At 43.6% G+C, this 18,899-nt stretch overlaps 1 protein-coding gene across 4 annotated transcripts in view; it reads right to left on the bottom strand.

Annotated features, from left to right (window-relative positions):
- GRIA1 (glutamate ionotropic receptor AMPA type subunit 1) overlaps positions 1–18,293 on the bottom strand; it is a 300,571-nt gene extending 282,278 nt beyond the window's left edge. For all 4 annotated transcript variants that reach the window (XM_068534558.1, XM_068534557.1, XM_068534559.1 and 1 more), the window contains exons 1-2: positions 18,212–18,293; positions 15,100–15,237 (exon numbers count right to left, since the gene is read on the bottom strand). In XM_068534558.1, coding sequence (XP_068390659.1) covers positions 15,100–15,237; positions 18,212–18,293 — 220 coding nt within the window. The remainder of the gene's footprint in view (positions 1–15,099; positions 15,238–18,211) is intronic.
- Positions 18,294–18,899: the final 606 nt, after the last annotated feature.

Raw genomic sequence — 18,899 nt, 5'->3', positions numbered from 1 at the left:
CATTTAAGCAGCTCTCTAGCCTAACTTGTGTTCCATGACTCTACTTAGCTATATTTGTAACATTTAACAACGATTTGAAATCATTGTACTTATCTATTTGTTCACCAGTATACAGACCCGGAGAGTACAGAGACTTGGTTGATTTTGTTCTCTGCTACATCCCCAGGGTCTAATAAAGAGGGGTGCTCAGGAAATGCTAGTTGATTGAATACATCAGTGAAATATTAATGCTTCATTCATTTACTGGTCGTGAGGACCGTTCCAGGTAGAAACAGAAGCATGAACAAAAGCAAAACAGTGAGAGATTGAAAGACATGTTTATGGCAACTCTGCGTAGACTGCTTTGGCTGGAACATAATGTGTTGGGTTAGATAAGTCTCGAAACTACTTTTTTGAGACTGAGACCATATTATTGAGAGACTCATATTCTGGGCTAAGTCTGAACTTCAAACAAGATGGGGAGACATTGACAACTTGTTTAAGACAAAGAAGTTTCATGATTAGAAACAGTCTTCAAGAAATTGGCCTACCCACTGTGTGGCAAGTGGATTATAACGTGGAGAGACTAATCAGAAGGCTAAAGACATAATCCAGTGAAGAAAGAAGAAAAATGGGGACAGATTCAAGAGTCATAGTGGCGGTGAAATCAACAAATTATAGCATTGGATGGAGAGGTTGACAGAGTCTGAGGAATCAAACCAGACATGACATTTTGAGAGGGAGTGATTCAACAGAAATAAAGTGAGGGATAAGCAAAGGGTTTAGTAGGAAAGGTGGCTATTTTTGATATATTCAACCCCAAATGTAGAAGCTATCATCTTGGGGAAAGGGTAGACACTGGGGAGAAAAAGGGAGCAGAAAGGGTCACAGAGATCCCCAGTGGTGATGGTGGGGAGAACATAGCATCACAAAGCTAAGGGTTCTTACGGACAGGTGTGAAGATTCTCTCTTAGAATCTTAGGCTACAAGAAATAAGAACATAATATTTGCTGATGAGAAACCTATCATAACCCTAGAGAAACTGGTTCATTAGAATAGTTAGGGTGGAAACCATATTTTAAGGTATTCAGAACGATCTTGGAGTAAGGAAGAAGAGGTAGTAAGTGCAGCTTAAGTAATTTTATCAAAGCTAATGAACTACCCAGATTCTACACTCCATGTTTACCCTTATGAGCTTCCCATCCCCCCAAACTCCTGCTTGTCAGTGTCTGGAGTGCAGGTTAAATGGAGGGCTTGCATTAGACGTTCTCTGCCCTTCCTTGGAGCTCTGACAGCTCCAGGTGCTTTACCAGATAGGTTAGGGATGGCTGGAGCTTATCCCACTTGCTCGAGAGAGAGACTCTGGCCTAATTAACCGCCTCAATTAACACATGGAGTTTGGCACAGAGCTAAGATGAAGTTCTTTGATTTAACATTTCCTTCACACATAACTTAAATCTCAGAATTCTTAAGTTTTATAATCAAAGACTTGGAAGGGGATCTAGAAGCTGTCTAGTTCATTTCCTTCCCCTGTGAAAGAATGAATATATGTACACAGACACACACAGACAGACACACAGACAGACACACATACACACCTCTCCTGCCATCCTTAGAAGCAACAGAAACAACTCTTGATTATTCTGGAGCCAGGACAGGAAGAATAGCCAATGCCATCACCTCTTTGTTAGGAATGCCCTAGGAAGCCTTACCCTCTTCCTCTGCTATGCTCTGTGGCTTCCACGTTCAGCGGCTGTCTTGCCTTTGGCAGCACGTGCATCTCTGTCAACCCTTGACTTGCACATGCAACATGGTGCGGACAAGCCAGCATCTGCTCTAGGACAGCCTGCTCTAGGACAGCCTGCTCTAGGAGTGACCTGATTTGCAAGAAATTTTTTCAGAGCTCCTCCTTCTCCCCTGCCTAGACCAAGATTCTCAGTCTAACTTGGCCATGTGGCTGTTTTTTCACATTACGCAGGGGATCATACTCCTGTCTGGCTTCTTTTCAACTTACCTATTTGAGTTTACCTCCTTGGAGAGGTCTTCCTTGACCACTTAATCCAAAGTAGGTGTTCTCTTCTACAATAGTGATTTGTCACTACATCCTATTTTCCTATGGCCATAGTAACAATCTCTATTACAATTTTTTAAATGTAAATGTATTTATTTCCTATCTCCCTATAGAACATATGCTCCATGGAGACCAAGACCATATCTACCATTCTCCAGTGTTCCCTCAGGGCCTAGCAAAGTGTGGAACATACAGTAGTTGCTTGTATTGGTCAGCTATTGCTACATAACAAACCACCCCAAATTCAATGGTATATAACAATGAACATTTACTATTGTGTTCACAGTTCTGCCAGTCAGCTGAGATGGCTTTGCTTCAGACTTCAGTCTGTGGGTTGACTGCAGCACCTCTGTTTTTTTGCATTTCTCATTCTTCTGGGAGCAGCAGGCTCTCTGGGGCATGTTCTTCTCATGGCTTCTGCTTGAGACATGCCTAATGATATCCCATTTGCCAAGGCAAGTCACATGACCAAACATGACATTAGTGGAGCAGGGAGATATACTCTTCCCAAGGAGTTTGGGGAAGAGATGAATAATTACCCAAAATTTAATCTACCATGATGCTCCATGAATATCAGTGGTTGAATAAATGAATGCCCTCCCCTAGACCAGTTGACGTTTCTAGCTAAACAGTTCTCCAGTCATTACACTCCTGTGTTTCATCAGCATTAGTTTTAGAATCTCAGTCCATGGTGAATCCATGACCTAGTGTGATAAAAACCATACCCCTCTGTTCTCCTTGGACAAGAACTAATTTAAGATCTCTGCCTGTTTAACAGAGGTTATAGCCTCTTTCATTTCATCCTGGCTCTCTCTATCCCCCGTCTTGAGGCATAGGGAAGGCTTCATTCCTGCCAAAAGCTAGAAGAGATAGAACCAATTAGAAGAGCCTACCATCTGGTGGTGTGGGCTCATCAGAATTGCAGCCAAGGTTCCAACTGGGACTGTTAAAGAGTTTGTGCACAATAGCTTGAGTGTCTGAGTAGAGCAGGGAACGTCTTGGTCACTGGGAAAGAGTAGAGGTGCCTCAAGATCACCAGATATCTTAGGGCTGACAGCCCCAACATTCTGTCAAAGAGTGGTCAGAAGGGCCACTCTCAGCCACACCCATGTGGGTGGACAACACTTCGTAAAACTGTTCCATGATCACGGGTTTGCTCCTGGCTGAGCGGGGATTAGCAAAGACTCCTCATAGCTTTGACTGACTCATGAGTCTGCCTGGATTTCAAACCTTTTGCCTGCACTGACCTCTGATCTTGCCTTATCCACCAGCATCCCTTGTATGCTCTTCTCTCATTGGTGGCTCTTCTCTGCCTTAGCATGTTGACCCTTGGTCTAGCTCCAGCCTCTCTGAATTTTCCCTTCTGAATTGATGTGTGTGGGAGGACATCTGTGTTTTTTTTTTTTTTTTGCCTACTGAGCATCTAATGTCCATTGTTTTGGTAATAGCATCCTGATTTCCTTTGGAGGAATTATTGCTCCCCCATGTCCACGTAGTTTGGATAGACTGAATGAAACCAACAATCCATTTGGTACTTCTCACTGCCCCAAGCTCTAAGAATGACCATATGACTAGGCATAGAATGACCTAAAGAGGATAATATGCAGGCCACTGTGTCATGTTCAGAAATGAGCATGTGTCCTGATTTTTATTCAGTGACATCAGACCGAGGACTTTTGTGGAACTGAGGGCAAAAGAGAAGTTCCCTTTCCATTGGACTTTGAGATGGGCAGGTGTAGGCTGGCTGTGCCGGGATGTGACACATGAGTATAAAGCCAATTTAGAGAAAAGCTAAGCCCCAAAATCTAGAGGGTCTATCTGCCGCCTGATGATATCATTCAAGCCCCTGAATCTAGCTGTACCTGAAGTCAAAACTATCCAGTTAGTTTTCTGTCACTTGTCACCAAAAGAGTCCTGACTACTCACTGCCCAAATGGGGTTGCCCCCTTGTCCCTATAAGCCGTAATTTCTTGAGCCAAAAACACTGTGTTAATAGACAAAGCACCTAGTTAATTATATTACCCTGCATTTGCCTAGCACTTCTGAATTTTTAAAGCTCTTTCATGTAAGTAGTGGCATTTGCCTATTCTAATTAGCCTGAGAATATGGTATTATCACCCCATATTATACATCTGGAAACTAAACTGGACAAAAGATTTCTCAAGGTCATACAAGTCAATGTCAAAGCTGGCACTGAGCAACTTGTTTCAATTCCTGTATATGCCTTTCTATTAAATCTCATTGGAAATTGTCCCCACTGGTCTCTAATGCTCTTAAAATCAGAATGATATATACAAATGACTAAACTTTTATTGGGATGACTATCATAGCATTATTTTTAGGAAAAAGCATTTGGAAATAAACTAGATATCCAATAACAGGCAATAGATGAAGTAAGTTAGGGTATGTGTGTACATTGAGCTTTTAAGAAGACATTAAGATGAATATGGGATGTTCAAAGTAACACGTGTTACACTGAGTAAAAAAATCATGTTCTTAGCCAGTAATATAAATATACTCTTAATTTTTAAATTGATATATTCAGAAAAAAGATGGGGAGTTTATCTTTAATATTATAATTACACAACTTTTATTTTGTTCGGTGTTTGTGTCCACATGGCTTTCTATAATACACATACTACTTTTGTACATGAAATAAAAGCTAGTCTCAAAAAGTTCATTTCCATCCTAGAGATTCCATGTAATGACATTAGCCTCCAGCTGCCTCCTTAACTCCGATTTTGCCTGCATTCCCTGGGATCTGGACCTCCCGTGACCTTGGGCTTCCCTGTGCCCTCGGAACAGCAAGCTGTGATACACCAAAGTCATGGGAGTGGTCGGGGGTAGAAGGAGATTTCCAGTAACCTCTGTACACTGCACACCTTGACTGCAGCTGGCACGGAGCAGCACAGGTCCCTTGAAAGGGCACAGGGCTATGTTACACAAGAAGCAGGCACTGACACCGGGGGAGGAGGGCTACTGGCACCAGGGGAGGAGGGCTGCTGCCACAGGAGGGGAGCTATAGCATCCACAAGGGAGTAGGCAGACACAGCAGACGGTGAAATGAAGAAAGCCCTCCCAGCCCGCACATGTCTAGGGATGGACCCAGAAACCCAAGCCATTGCCCCCTCACTCCCCTGAGAGCTCAGCTTCCTCATCTGTGAAAAGGGGAGAATAAAATTACCTACTTGATGCCATTTTATTGAGTGGAAAGTTGATTTGAAATTAGCAATCATTTACTCCTTCTCACAATAACCACATATCAGTGGTACAATTACTACCTTCATTTGAAAGAAACTGTGGTTCAAAAAAGAGAATTGACTTGCCCAAGCCATGCAAGGCATCCATGGCAGAGCCAGGCCTTGAACCGGAAATCCTTTATTTAGAAAATGGAGCCTTCTGCCTTATTTTGGACCCTGACTGACAGTCGTCTAGAAGGAGCTGGCATGAGCTTTTGATTGGACTTATAACTGGTTTTCACCTCCATCACTTTCCAGCTACAGTTATTATAATCGTCTTCCACGGGAATTTACAACACAGCCTGCTGGAACTCTCAGAATTCATAATATCCAAATACTACCCCATAAACAGCAATAATGCAGGCTTATTTTCGTCCCTGCCGTTGATGTTACATAATATGCAGCTCTGCATTCATTCATTCACTCATTCATTCATTCATTTCACTAGCACCACCACACACTATTCTCTGGTGGAGACTGTGATGGGAAGCTAAAGAAAACAAGGTCACTGCCCCCAAGTTGCTTAGTCCAGTGGGGCAGATAAAATGAGGGTCCAGGCAACTAAAACCCAGGGCTAAGTGTGACAGCTGCTACAGGGAAGATACAAAGGGCTACGGGACAGAGGAGAGTGTGAATGTGGGGGGGCTGGGACAAGGGAGGATTAGGAGAGAAGATGATGCAAGAGCTAGGACAGACCAGAGGGACAGAATTTCGATAAGGGAATATGGGAGGCGTAGTGTGTAGGTGGAGGAAACAGCAGTGTGAATTTGAGGACCATTGAGTTGCCTGGTTTGAATGGAGGCCAGAATTCAGTGTAGTGTAGCCTTCCCGTCTGATAAATTAAGTGGAGTTCTAGATGATTCTCTGCCTCCGCACACATACTCACCAAATTTCTTGGCCCTCTGCTGGATCAGCTTCGCCTCCGAGAGCACATCCACAGATACACCACAGAGCCACATACAGCATATGACCCCTACGGCCAGCCAAGAGTTTCCCCTTGCCCCCAGCGTCTGTCCCCTTTCCTTTGCCAGACTCCATCCCAAACTGGACACGGGAGTAAAGGAACAAAGACATTAGCAAAAAGTCTCCAGGGAACCTGAAAGCGACAAAGTGTTCTTGAGCCTCTGATTCCCGGTGAGAAACAGACATCTGAACATGGCACTTCTCTGCTTAGAACCCTTCAGTGGGTTTCCCACGGCTCTTGGGCTAAAGATCAAATTCCCTAACAGGACCCACCAGGCCTGGCCCTTGCCACCGTCCCCAGCCCCATACTCCCGCACGCCTTACCCCCCCACCAGCCCTCTGCCCAGAAAGCTTCTAGAATATTCCTCCTGTTCCCGACACCACATCACCAAAAGCCTTCAGTTCTCAGCTCAAACACCGATTCACCTCTCTGCCCAAAGATGGTTCCTTTGTAATATGCTTTCATTGAATCATGGCCCTTTCTTTCACATCTTTATCCTGATCTGTAATGATGCACTCGTTGGTATGATTATTTGACTATTAGCTGCATCCCTTACTAGCCGGTAAGCTCCATGAGCACAGGGCTCCTTTCTGTTTTTGTTCACAATAGTAAGCACTCCATAAATACTAGTTGAATATTGAATGAATGCACCTGAGGCCCATGGTTGGCTTAATACCCCTGTATCTGCATACAAATGTAGCTTGGCTGTGCAACTCGGTGGGCAGGGTTCAGAGCTTTTCTCAGAGTCTCAATTTGTTCAGTGAGCCTCTGTCCAACCAAAGGCTGGTACAAAAGCTTCTTCTCTTAATTGTTTATTCCTGGAGTTTTCCACGCACTCTCATCATTGAAATACAGCCCTAGAAGGACTCTTAGAGGTCATAGGCGCTTCATCGTACAAATAAGCATGGGAGTGGAACTCTGAAGTCACACGTGAATGACTCAAGAGAATAGTAAATAGTCCAGCACTTGAGTCCATGTCTTCAAATCTCAATCCAATATACTTTTCACTGGTCAGACTTGGTGTGTGTCTGTGTGTGTGTGTGTGTGTGTGTGTGTGTGCGTACGCACATGTGTGTATCTTCCTGTCTTCCCATCTACATTCCACCTGCCCTTCTACCTACCTGGTGTGATTCTTCCAACTGGAAGTTTTCCTTCCCTTCTCTCAATGTGTGTGTGAGTGAGAGAAGGGGAGTGCAGAGAACCTCTCCATTATATCAGTTTTTTGTGCATGCCTATTTTCTCTGTAAGAACCTGAGCCCCTTAAGGGGAGAATCAATAACTAATGCATTTTATTCCCCCCAATTCCTAGTGTAATGCCTTGTAATGGCAAATGGATTTTATCTCGTGTATCAACTGCAACTCTGACCAATTTGTAGCCACTGCCTGGAATGTTCTGATGAGAGGGAATTTAAGGCCATGTCTAGATTCAGGGGAAAAGAATTCTGTAATCAATGAATGCTGTCTGCAAGGGTATGAGAGGGGGCTGTAATGGTACATATGCTCCATAGGGGGCAATAGTAAAAGTGCTTTGAAGGAACGCATGAACACATAAATGAATCTTAACTTTTTCCCAAATGTCCTATATGACTACTTTATCTTGAGCATCTAAAAGAATAGTAATCTCACCCGTCTCAGCAGAAGTCTTCAAACTAATCAGAGGAAGCAATGTTCACACTCTTCTGCATCAAAAAACTTACGATCATCAATATTATCATAAGAACCAAGAGTCAAGCACAGACAATGTTGGGGCCTGTGTGTCTCAAAGTGAGGGCAGAGGTGAAAGTGGAGAAACCACAATCACACTGTAACATCAACCAGAGAAATGCAGACATCTGCCGTGTAACCGGGAGCTCAGCATGGATGCAAGAGATAAAGTCTGAACTCTCCACCTTGCAAAAATAAATATATGCCGTAGTGGTAGAGATGAGGGGAGGAGAAATATTGTGACTCTACCCACTCAAAAACCTTCCTCTCATGACGCGCCCCAAATCTGCTCCACCCTTCAATACCTGCTCCGGTTCCACCTCCTGCAAGAAGTATTCCTTATCCACAGCCATCTGCCTCTGCCTTGGAAGTCTTAGCACTTAATCCTGAATCATAAACTTCACTTCTTTTGGCACTTCTTGTGTTGGGCTCTTTTCCTGCCGTTTCACTTTGTTGGTGTCCATAATGTTCCTCTATCTTAAAAGGGTGAAAGCTCACTGAATTTTGGAGTTTGCAAAGCTGGCTTCACATATTAGTTGAGGCTCTTCTTCACTGGGTAATAAGGAGAAGACACTTAATCATTCTCACTCTCAGTAGCGCCATCTATAAAATGGAAATAATAACCTCTCAAGATTATTATAAAGTATAAATAAGACAACATGTGTGAAGTGTGTGGCATATGGTAGGTCTTCAGAATAATCCTTGTTTATCCTCCCAACAGTTTCATTAGTACATATAGATCAATTTTTTTTTTTTTTTTTTTTTTTGGCTGTGCCACATGGCTTGCAGGATCTTAGTTTTCAGACCAGGGATTGAACCCGTGCCCCCTGCAGTGGAAGCATGGAGTCCTAACCACTGGACCTCCAGGGAATTCCCTAGACCAGTTTCTTGAGCGCAGGAGTTACATATCTTTTGTGGCCTCTACGGTTTATTGCAGGGTGAGGAATAGATATTATGAAAATAAAATAATAAAACGGCAGATGCTGAAGTATCTAAATCAGGTGTGAGCACATTGGCCTACTTACAGACCAGGCCAAGTAACATAATTTGTTATACTGGCCACATGTCTGATAAGGAGCGGTCAGGACTTCGGTAAACTTGAGAGATTTTACTTTATACTTAAATCGGTCAGCACTTCTCTAGACAGTAGAAGCGGAGCAGGAATGTGGGTCCAGAGTTGCCTGATGCCCTAAGTTTTTTCAAAGAAGCCAGAAATTTGGATTTTTATCCCAAATTTTGAAAAGCATCATGCAGGTCAGGCGAAACAAGTCTCTGGACTGTTAGTTTGCAGTTCAGAAAATGATGAGGGATGCTCAGGCGAAAGCTAAGAGGCCACGTGTCTGTTGCCAGCACCTAACGTCTTGTTAGAATGCCCTTGGGCTCCCTAAGTAGGTCCACAACAGAGGGAGACCCACTGGAAATAGGCACACTGTACTCCATCTGATTGTTATTTAAGTTCCCAGCATCTATGCTGTGTGACTCTCTGATTCCTGGAAACATTTGTTCATTTGTGTTAAGGGAATAGCCCTGTGCCAGGTGTTCTCAGCAACACCAAACAACAGCTAAACATGGTCTTTCTGAACAGCGATTCACATTCTGGTGGTAGGGTTGACCTATAAACACACAACACAGGCAACATTGCAGAGCAAATCAACTGGGGCTTAAAAGCTCAATGCTTCCAGGAGCCAGGCAGGTGGAGAAAAGGAGAGAAATGGGCTGCTCGAGAGAGAAGCCATCCAGGTGGGATACTCCCATCCTAGCCAACTGGGGCTACGTAGACCCAGGGTCCAGTGTTGCCAAATGGTTTGAAATTTCAAAGAGAACTAAGATACCCAAACTCCGACGTGCAATTCAATGCTTCTTAAACACTGTGCTGAAAGTGGCTTGGGGATAGCCATTGGGTCACCCCTTCCACAGCATTTGACAACTGGCAAATGAGAGGCCCAGCATGGAGTGACACAGGAGGTCAGAGCAGGGGAAGAACTAGGTAAAGCGTTCTCTTTTCTTTTGCACACGCTGTTCCCTCTGCCTGGAACACACTTGCCTCATTTCTTTCTGGCCCCCTCACCTTGACCTCCTAGAAAGCTTCCATTTATCAGTGAGACTCAAATCAACCACCACCCTCTGAGAGGCCAACCCCACTTTTCAAAGCATCTCTAACACTCCCTGCAAGTGACTGCTGTAACACTTACAACATTACATTTTTAACTTCTCTTTATAGGACGGTTGGTTTCACTAAGGATAAAGTCCTCCAGGGTGGGAACATGTCTTACTTTTGTCTACATTTCTAGTGCTTAGCACCAGCCTGGGCTTGGTTAAGGGCTCAAAAAAATGCTTGCTAAAGGAATGCAAGGTTTTTAAAGAGTTTCTTCAAGTGGGATGCCCATATTAACTGCTGCCAATCTCCCCAGGGCCAGCTCTTGAATATTCTGATTCAGGAAGTCTAGAGTCTGCCCCTGAGTCTTGCTTTAAGCAAGCTCCCTGGGTGAATTTTCTGTGCGCTGAAGTTTGAGGATCTCCAGGCTAAACTGTAACTCCCACAAGGAAAGAAGCTGTCTCTTCTTTGTCGGCCATTATATTCCTAGCACCTGGCACTGTGCTGGGCAAACAGTGGAAATTCAGCATGTATTCGCTGAACAAATAAATGGATGACTAAATGAAAAGTAAGGATTAAGTTGCAACAGTGCTCCTCAGAAATCTAATAGGAACCCCAATTAGTATTTCATCTGTCCCTTTATTCATACTTCCATAAAGACACCAAGATAAGCTGAACAGCTAGTCAGTAACTACCATCTCTATGGACAGACTCTTCAACTCCTGCCCTTGTGGGCCTGGAAGTATACTCAGAGGAGATCCTAAAGCATTTGCGTTGCTGATTCAATGACTTTATCCCTTAACGATGGTGGAAAAGGAAAGAAGCAAAGGTGGAATGCAAAGAAGACACAGAACTCTCATCTTGGCTGGAGGTATTAGCGATACTCTCCCCTGCGTTCCGTACCCTCTAAGGACCACTCTGCCTTTTTAATGTCCCCTGTTGCTAATACATCTAGCAGGAATAGTTCCTGTTACACTTCTTCTCCTTTCCCTTCTCCACCCTCTGGTGGAGGGATCATGAATAGCAAAATGTATAGGAAAAAAACAAATGACAGGAAAATGATGTAAAAATAAAGATTTGGTTATTTTCTGGAGGTAAGACTGGGAGAGTTAATTTAAGGTTAACTACTAGTCCAGATTTCAAAAAAGCACATGAAATTAAATCTCAATAAGATGCTTCCTTAATTTTCAATAAATGATTAGTTAAGGCATCATACCTAAAACCTCTCTGCTCCCTTCGACATTTTTTTACTCAATTCAAATTGGAACAGATGTCAATTTTCCCAGACCAATGGATCACAGTGGACACAGCCCCAAAGGGTTCACTAGTCTCAGATGAAAGTTAACAAAGAATCTTCCAGGCAGGCTGGAAATTACATTGCCACCATAGCCACCCCAATTGCCCAGTACCCTCTCAGTTCTTGGACACACAGCAGAGTCCCCATTGGACTGTAAGCCGTTTAAGAGCAAGGACCTTTTATCATCTCTGTTTTTCCAATGACCATATCAGTTCATAGCATTGAAGAAATGTTTAAAGAATGACCAAATTCTTGCAGCTCTATTTACGATAGCCAGGACATGGAAGCAACCTAAGTGTCCATTGACAGATGAATGGATAAAGAAGATGTGGCACATATATACAATGGAATATTACTCAGCCATAAAAAGAAATGAAATTGAGTTATTTGTAGTGAGGTGGAGGGACCTAGAGTCTGTCATACAGAGTGAAGTAAGTCAGAAAGAGAAAAACAAATACCGTATGTTAACGCATATATATGGAATCTAAAAAAAAAAAAATTGTCATGAAGAACCTAGGGGTAGGACGGGAATAAAGACGCAGACCTACTAGAGAATGGACTTGAGGACACGGGGAGGAGGAAGGGTAAGCTGGGACAAAGTGAGAGAGTGGCATGGACATATAGACACTACCAAATGTAAAACCGATAGCTAGTGGGAAGCAGCCGCATAGCACAGGGAGATCAGCTCAGTGCTTTGTGACCACCTAGAAGGGTGGGATAGGGAGGGTGGGAGGGAGGGAGACGCAAGAGGGAAGAGATATGGGGATATATGTATATGTATAGCTGATTCACCTAGTTATAAAGCAGAAACTAACACACCATTGTAAAGCAATTATACTCCAATAAAGGTGTTAAAAAAATAAATAAATAAAGACAGGGACAGTTTGGGGGAAAAAAAAAAAAAGAATGACCAAATTCATAGAAAACTGTACACTGGTATATGGCAGGAATCAAGTTCAAGAACCCATATCCACTCACTTCCGGTTCATTAACCACAGTGGATGACATTGCGTGTATCACATTTCAATCCTCCCAATAAACGGCCAACAACCCTATTAGAGATCAAGTCTTAGGTTGTTAAGATAACGGTACAGAAACACAACCTTTTGCCTTAGAACATTTCCTCCAATTTTTGTCTTTTTTTATTTTGTCCTGTCAGTCAACATCTTGACACTAGAATAGCAGTTAACATCTCTTTCCACCAAGCTCTGTTGTAGTCAGTTCTCAGCAGTATGAGTGAATACACATGCCAGCCATTTATTCTTTTAGATTCCCTAAGCAAATAATCCTTCTAGAGTAATGGATCCCTTTGAGAGGGTGACAAAAGCTATGGAGCCTCTACCCAGGGAATAAATTAAAATATGCACATGCATGCAATAGGTTATGCATAATCTCTGGTGGTTTTTAGATACATTGATGCCACACCTAAATCCTCTCTTTAAAAATTCTCCTTTAAGCCATATTGAAAGAAATGGGAGGTTATCTAATAACCAAATACCTACTCAATATTATTTTAGCTTTCCAGGGAGATGGTTTCACAGAACTACAATTCAACAGTTAAACTTCAGCTCACTTTTAAGTGTTGTGAGTAACACAGTTGACAAGATTTTCAACCTCAGCATTACCAGAATGCAGAATTGCTGTTTTATTTATTCAGTGGATCACTCCTGTGCAAAATCATGGCTACAATTTGAAGCATTATAAGGTTTTCTGCCTAGGTGCTTTATCAGGCCACTGCCTTATAAAACTCTGAAAATTCCCTTTTGTTTCCTGGGTAATCTCAGTGAAATTGATCAAGTTACCGTGGGATCTATGTATCTATCGCAGTGCCCAGAAACATGTACCTTGGGGTCACATGACCACCATTTACTTCTTGGGTGACCCTGGGCAAGTTATATAACCTGTTGCAGCCTTAGTTTCCTCTTCTCTAAAAGGAAGATAATATAGAGCACTGCAGGGCTCCTGTGAGGATTAAACAAACTAACACATGAAAAGCAATTAGTGCGTTGCAGGGCCACAGTGGATGTTCAGTAAACGGTAATGAATGTTACTATAATTGTCCATAAAATACTTATCATAGTTCTTGACACACAGTAAGTCCTCAGTAAATGGAATCTGAAATAATTATAATTCTTTTTTTTATTGAAGTATAGTTGCTTTACAATGTTTCAGGTGTACAGCAAAGTGATTCAGCCATATATATATACATATATATATATATATATATATACACATATATATACATATATATATATATATATATATACACATATATATACATATATATATATATTCTTTTTCAGATTCTTTTCCATTATAGGTTATTACATGATACTGAATATAGTTCCCTGTGCTATACAGTAGGTCCTTGTTGTTTATCCATTTTATATATAGCAGTGTGTATCTGTTAATCCCAAACTCCTAATTTATCCCCCTCCCCACTTTTCCCCTTTGGTAACAATAAGTTTGTTTTCCGTGTCTGTGAATCTGTTTCTGTTTTGTAAATAAGATCATTTGTATCATTTTTTTAGATTCCACATATGTGATATCATATGATGTTTGTCTTTCTCTGATTTATTTCACTTAGTATGATAAGCTCTATGTCCATCCATCTCGTTGCAAATGGCATTATTTCATTCTTTTTTATGGCTGAGTAATTGGAATAATTATAATTCTTGGAATTTGCATATACATTATCTTATGCGTGGTCTTAGGGATAGGGAGAATGCTGAATTCTCAGTTTGAGTGTGTTCAATTCAAATCATTGAGAGCTCACCGGGAGGGGAATGTGGGAAAGCAATGAAGGAAATATGGTGCATGCCTTCTGCCATCCACAGCTCAGCAGAAGCCACCAAGGCCACAGTGGCACCCAGAGCCTACAGTGCCAATTTAATCGACTTCCGAGTTGTTCTTGCCCATTCAGCTCACACTTCCATGCCATCAATTCCTACTTGAGCTTAATCCCTGGAGGGAAAATGTCTCTACTGATTAAATTTTATGCTTTCACCTGTCTTAAAATGGCAATCATTGCTACCACACAGGTTTCCTTTTCAGCCTTAGTTGTCAGAAAAACTCAGAATGGTGTTTGTTTGCCTGCATTTTATAATGCATTCAGTTCAGATGGCAGAAATTGGCCTCTCCTTTCTCCTTCTTGGGGTCACCTCTGTTCTGTTTTGTGCTCAAAGGCCATCCTAAAAACTGTGTAAGCCATCTGTCACTTCAAAGTATTTTGGAAATAATCAAGGCATAAACTTTTTAAAATAATTATTGGTCATTTCTAAAAATGGGAAACCAAATAGACACCTTCTCAGGTATCCTTCCTTATCAAGCTATAGCGACGTTTTCTCCTTTTAACTGTGCACGGGAAAGGCGTAAGCACTTTAAACCACATTCTCCAAGTCAGAACCTTTTATTCTACGCCTCTCAGAAGTTTCCTAAGTGTGAAACTCTCAACGGAACCAGAAAACCTCTGCGAGGTAGGGGAGATGCAGTCAACCCCAGTCCTCATCGTGCTGGCATTGAAAGTTATCTGGCAGTGAAAAAGCAAGCCCATTCTATGAAACGCTGCAGGATCTAACATACCAACTGATGGAATCACTCAAAAGGCCCTGGAAATTTTTCTTGTCGGGCTTTCTCTTACGAATACGGATGATACCTCGTCATTTTTTGCAACATCGCCACCTACGTACAGGCCCTCCCTTCATTGGTCGATCGCAGAAAGAAATCTCAGAAATAGAAGCAATTACTTACATCTATAGGTCATCTCAAAGCTGTCACTGATGTTCACAATATCAATCTGGGGGAGCAGCTTTGGGGGCTCTGTGAGTTGCGACAAAGCAAATCTAAAAGCGGCATGTTCCTGTGACTGCTGGTTTGGAAATAATCCCCCTGTGAGGAGAGAAAATGCAACATGGTATCTGGGCTAGAGACCGGTTTGATTCCTCAACAGCCCACCCCAGATGGGCCCTTTTCTTCTCCCCAGTCCATATTCACTAGGTGTTGCCTTTAGTAGTGAGGATCAGAATTCACATAGACTCAACTGCAACCTGAGGCTTCAACTTCCACAGATGAGAGCTTTTATGTGACAAGGACTCTAACATCTGTCACTGCCCAAATATTTGATTGTTCACCCCTCAACTCAGTTCAGGTCAGAGAAAACAGGAGCATTGTGGAGTTTTTCTTCCTTCTTTCTCATGCAAGCCTCTTAGGCAGCCTATGCTCTTGCATGTACTTAAACCCTAGCCGTGCCTAATTTTTCCTGTATCGGACCCGTTTCTCATCACAGAGCCTTACAGGAAGTAGTGCTAATACATGTTACAGAGTAAACTCTAGCTCTGGGAGCCTATGAGCTTCTCCAGCACTATGACCGCTTGCTTTGACTTTGACCCTTGTAGTCTTTGACCTAGCAAGACCTGTTTGACAATCCTCTAAGGTTTATTCAGTTCCTCTGAAAACTGATTTTCTGCAAACAGTGTTTTGCTGCTTCTTTCACCACTCATGATTCCAGGAATGACTTGTTACATAAGGGATTGCCATCGTGTGTATTTGCCTGGGAGAACCTTGGGCTTCAAAGCTCTGGGGGCTTAAGGATGTCCAGAGGATGCAAACATTCTATTCTAGTAAAAAGCAGAACAAAGGGGCCTGGCGGGGCTCCTGTTCCAAGAAACAAGAGTACACACCTTACCTTTGTATTCACTGTGGACACGTAAATAAATTAAAATACATTTCTGTGAAGTAAAGTCAGCAGCTTCCAGAGACTGAACTATAATGAATGTTTACATAGAAGTTTATCTCAGATTCCTTAGGAATCCCAATCCCAATGTGATACACTTCTAACTTCATATACAGTAGATATGTGTTTGTTTTTAACAACCAGTAAACGAATTGTAAGGCTTTTGTTAGAGGCAGTACAAGTAGAATCAAGTACTATCTGGTGGCAGTGATATTTTCAGCATGTGTTCTACAATTTAATGTTTCAACCTTTTATGTGAAAACAAAAACAGTGGTTCAATCAGTTGAACAAGCAAGTTGGGGCAAAATATGATGAAAACTCTGCAGAGATACATAAGCAAGCATCTCTACGAAGACACAAAACACCCTGTGCATTTATATATCCACGGCAATATACACAAATACACTTGGAGAAAGCAAGTCCTCATATCTTAAGTATTTCCAATCAGCAAAGTATGGGCAATACATAAGCACCAACGTAAAGAAGAGCCACACGTAAGAGCAAGTGATTTATACATGGTCATATGCCTCCATTTTAAAGGACAAAAACAAAAACATTCTTCTTGATTCTGATGCTCCCCCCTCCCCCCCAGATGACCACACCCCAAACACTTCCCTGGCTTCCTCCTCCCCTGCAATGAATGAAAGAGAGCGGGTGGGGGTGGGGAGGTAGGCGGCTATAGGCTGGGCTGCAAGAGAAGCGTCTCCAGAGGCAGGAAGTTTTGTTTTGCATCTAAGGCACTAACACACATATACAGACACACTTCAGAATGTAGCTTAACAGGTGTCAGGAAACAAAGCAAGTTACTCCATGGCTGTTCTAACCACCCTCAGAACCAGCACACTGGAGAGGCCAAAAGAGACTGATACTGCAGCACATATGTGCCCAACAAAAGACCACCTGCACCACATCGCCCCACAAACACACGCACACAAGAGACACAAACTCCTAGGAACGGGAACTTTCCCTAGTGGAGCAATGTCCGTGTCAGGGGAGAGAAATCAGAACCCAGACCCACCAAGATGCCTGCAAGCAAAGCAGCTTGCTGGATTCCGGGACATAAACAGCCCTGAGATGCTGGTCATACTGAATCCCTGAGCCCTTGTGGACACACGTTGTTACTGGTGTTACTGCTTCTGTTTGTTTCGCTTTCACCCGTTGTTATTAGGAGGAGCAATAGCTATCGGCTGCCCCCATAAATACAGGGAGGGTGAGGGTCCTTTGAGGAGCGTGACAACCAGGAATGGGAAATGGGGAACAAAAAAGCATGCAGCGTGTTGAAACCTGCCTCTAAGTTGAGAGGCTGGAGCTCAGTGATGGGGAAAGCTAAGAGGAGGGGAGAGGAACATGTGGATGTGTGTGTTTGTGTGTGTGTAAAAGGTAGACCGTATCTGTGGATGGAGAAATCTAAGAGGAGTGGGCGATTGAAGGAGTAGGAAAAAAGGCAGGCTAGGAAGTTCCAGAATCGGAGGAGTGGGGACCACCGGCCCAGCATGGCAGACAGCAGACAGAAGGCAGCTAGAAGAGTCCAGAGCAGGAGAGAGAGCCCCCTTCACCTAGAGTGGGGGGCCTTTTTAGCATTATTTTAGTGGCTGCAATAAACCCAGCATCCTTCACTCCTTCTTTTAGAGGGTCTCTTTCCCCTCCCCCAGGTGAGAAATCACCGCCTCTCTCAAATATATACGTGCATATTTAATCCATAATCACACACACCACACATATTTATATAAACAGGTGAAATCGGGCACCATCTACCAAGCCACGTAGTTAACTCCTTCAACACCCCTTTCCTTGTTACAGCCTGATTTTTTTTCCTCCAAAGCAGTGGTTCCTCCATTTCACATGCTCATGCCTAGAGTGTGAGTGGTGTGTGAGGACCTGTGTCTGCTTGTGTGTGTGTGTGTGTGTGTGAGCACACTTCCCTTCTCTGCCCCGCATCCCATCCAGAGGAGACCCCTCCCCATGCCAGCGGTCCAAGTCTTCACATCACCGGACAGCTTTGCATAGATAGTCAAGCACGACAGCCCGTAGTGGGGCTGGGGAGGGGGAGGGGACACAGACCCCCCCTCCCCCCCTCAAAAAACTGGCCAGACCCAGAAGGTCCCTCCCGAGGCTGCCCCTCTCACTCACCGATCTGGATATTGTTGGGGAAATTGGCACCTACTACCGCGCCTAGGAAACCGGTGCAGAAGAAGGCAAAAATGTGCTGCATATTCCTTTTTGCATTGGCGAAAAAGAAGCCCAGGTCCAATCATAGATTTGGTGTTTCCCCCCTTCCCTTTATTCCTCTCTCTCTTCTGCCTGTTCTTTTCCTCCTGCCGTTCCTTCCTTCCTCGCTTGCTTCCTGCCTGCCTTCTGCGAGGTTTGTCTGTTTCCCTTGGAATCCGAGCGCTTAAACTGCAGCGTTAACACCAACTGACAGCCAGATTAACTGAGCACGGAAAAGAGAAGCCTGTCCTCCTGCGAGCTGAGCGCTGCTCCCCCTCTCCCTCTCCTCTGCTCTCCTCTCCTCTCCTCGCAGCCTGCCTCTCTCTCCCTCCCTTGCTCTCTCTCGCTCTCCCCCTCACGCTCTCACAGGCAGCCAGCTCTACGCCAGTACCCACCAGCGAGCCAGTTCCCGAGGTTCCCCAGCTGACCTCCTCTCCCCATCACCCCCTGCCTCCTCATCCTCACCTTAGTCTCCTTGCTGGGTGTGCCGATGGCTGGCTGGGTGGGCGGGTGAGGGGGTGTGATACCTGGAGCTTGCTCGCCCGAAAGGGACAGCCCTGCGGTCCCCTTCGCCCTCCCCCGCCTTCCTCAGCTCTCTCTGCCCCCGCTC

This window comes from Eschrichtius robustus, chromosome 2 (genome assembly GCF_028021215.1).
Source record: "Eschrichtius robustus isolate mEscRob2 chromosome 2, mEscRob2.pri, whole genome shotgun sequence".
Lineage (NCBI taxonomy): Eukaryota > Metazoa > Chordata > Mammalia > Artiodactyla > Eschrichtiidae > Eschrichtius > Eschrichtius robustus.
The sequence above is the reverse complement of the archived record's forward strand: the minus strand, read 5'-3'. Positions and strand labels throughout refer to the sequence as shown.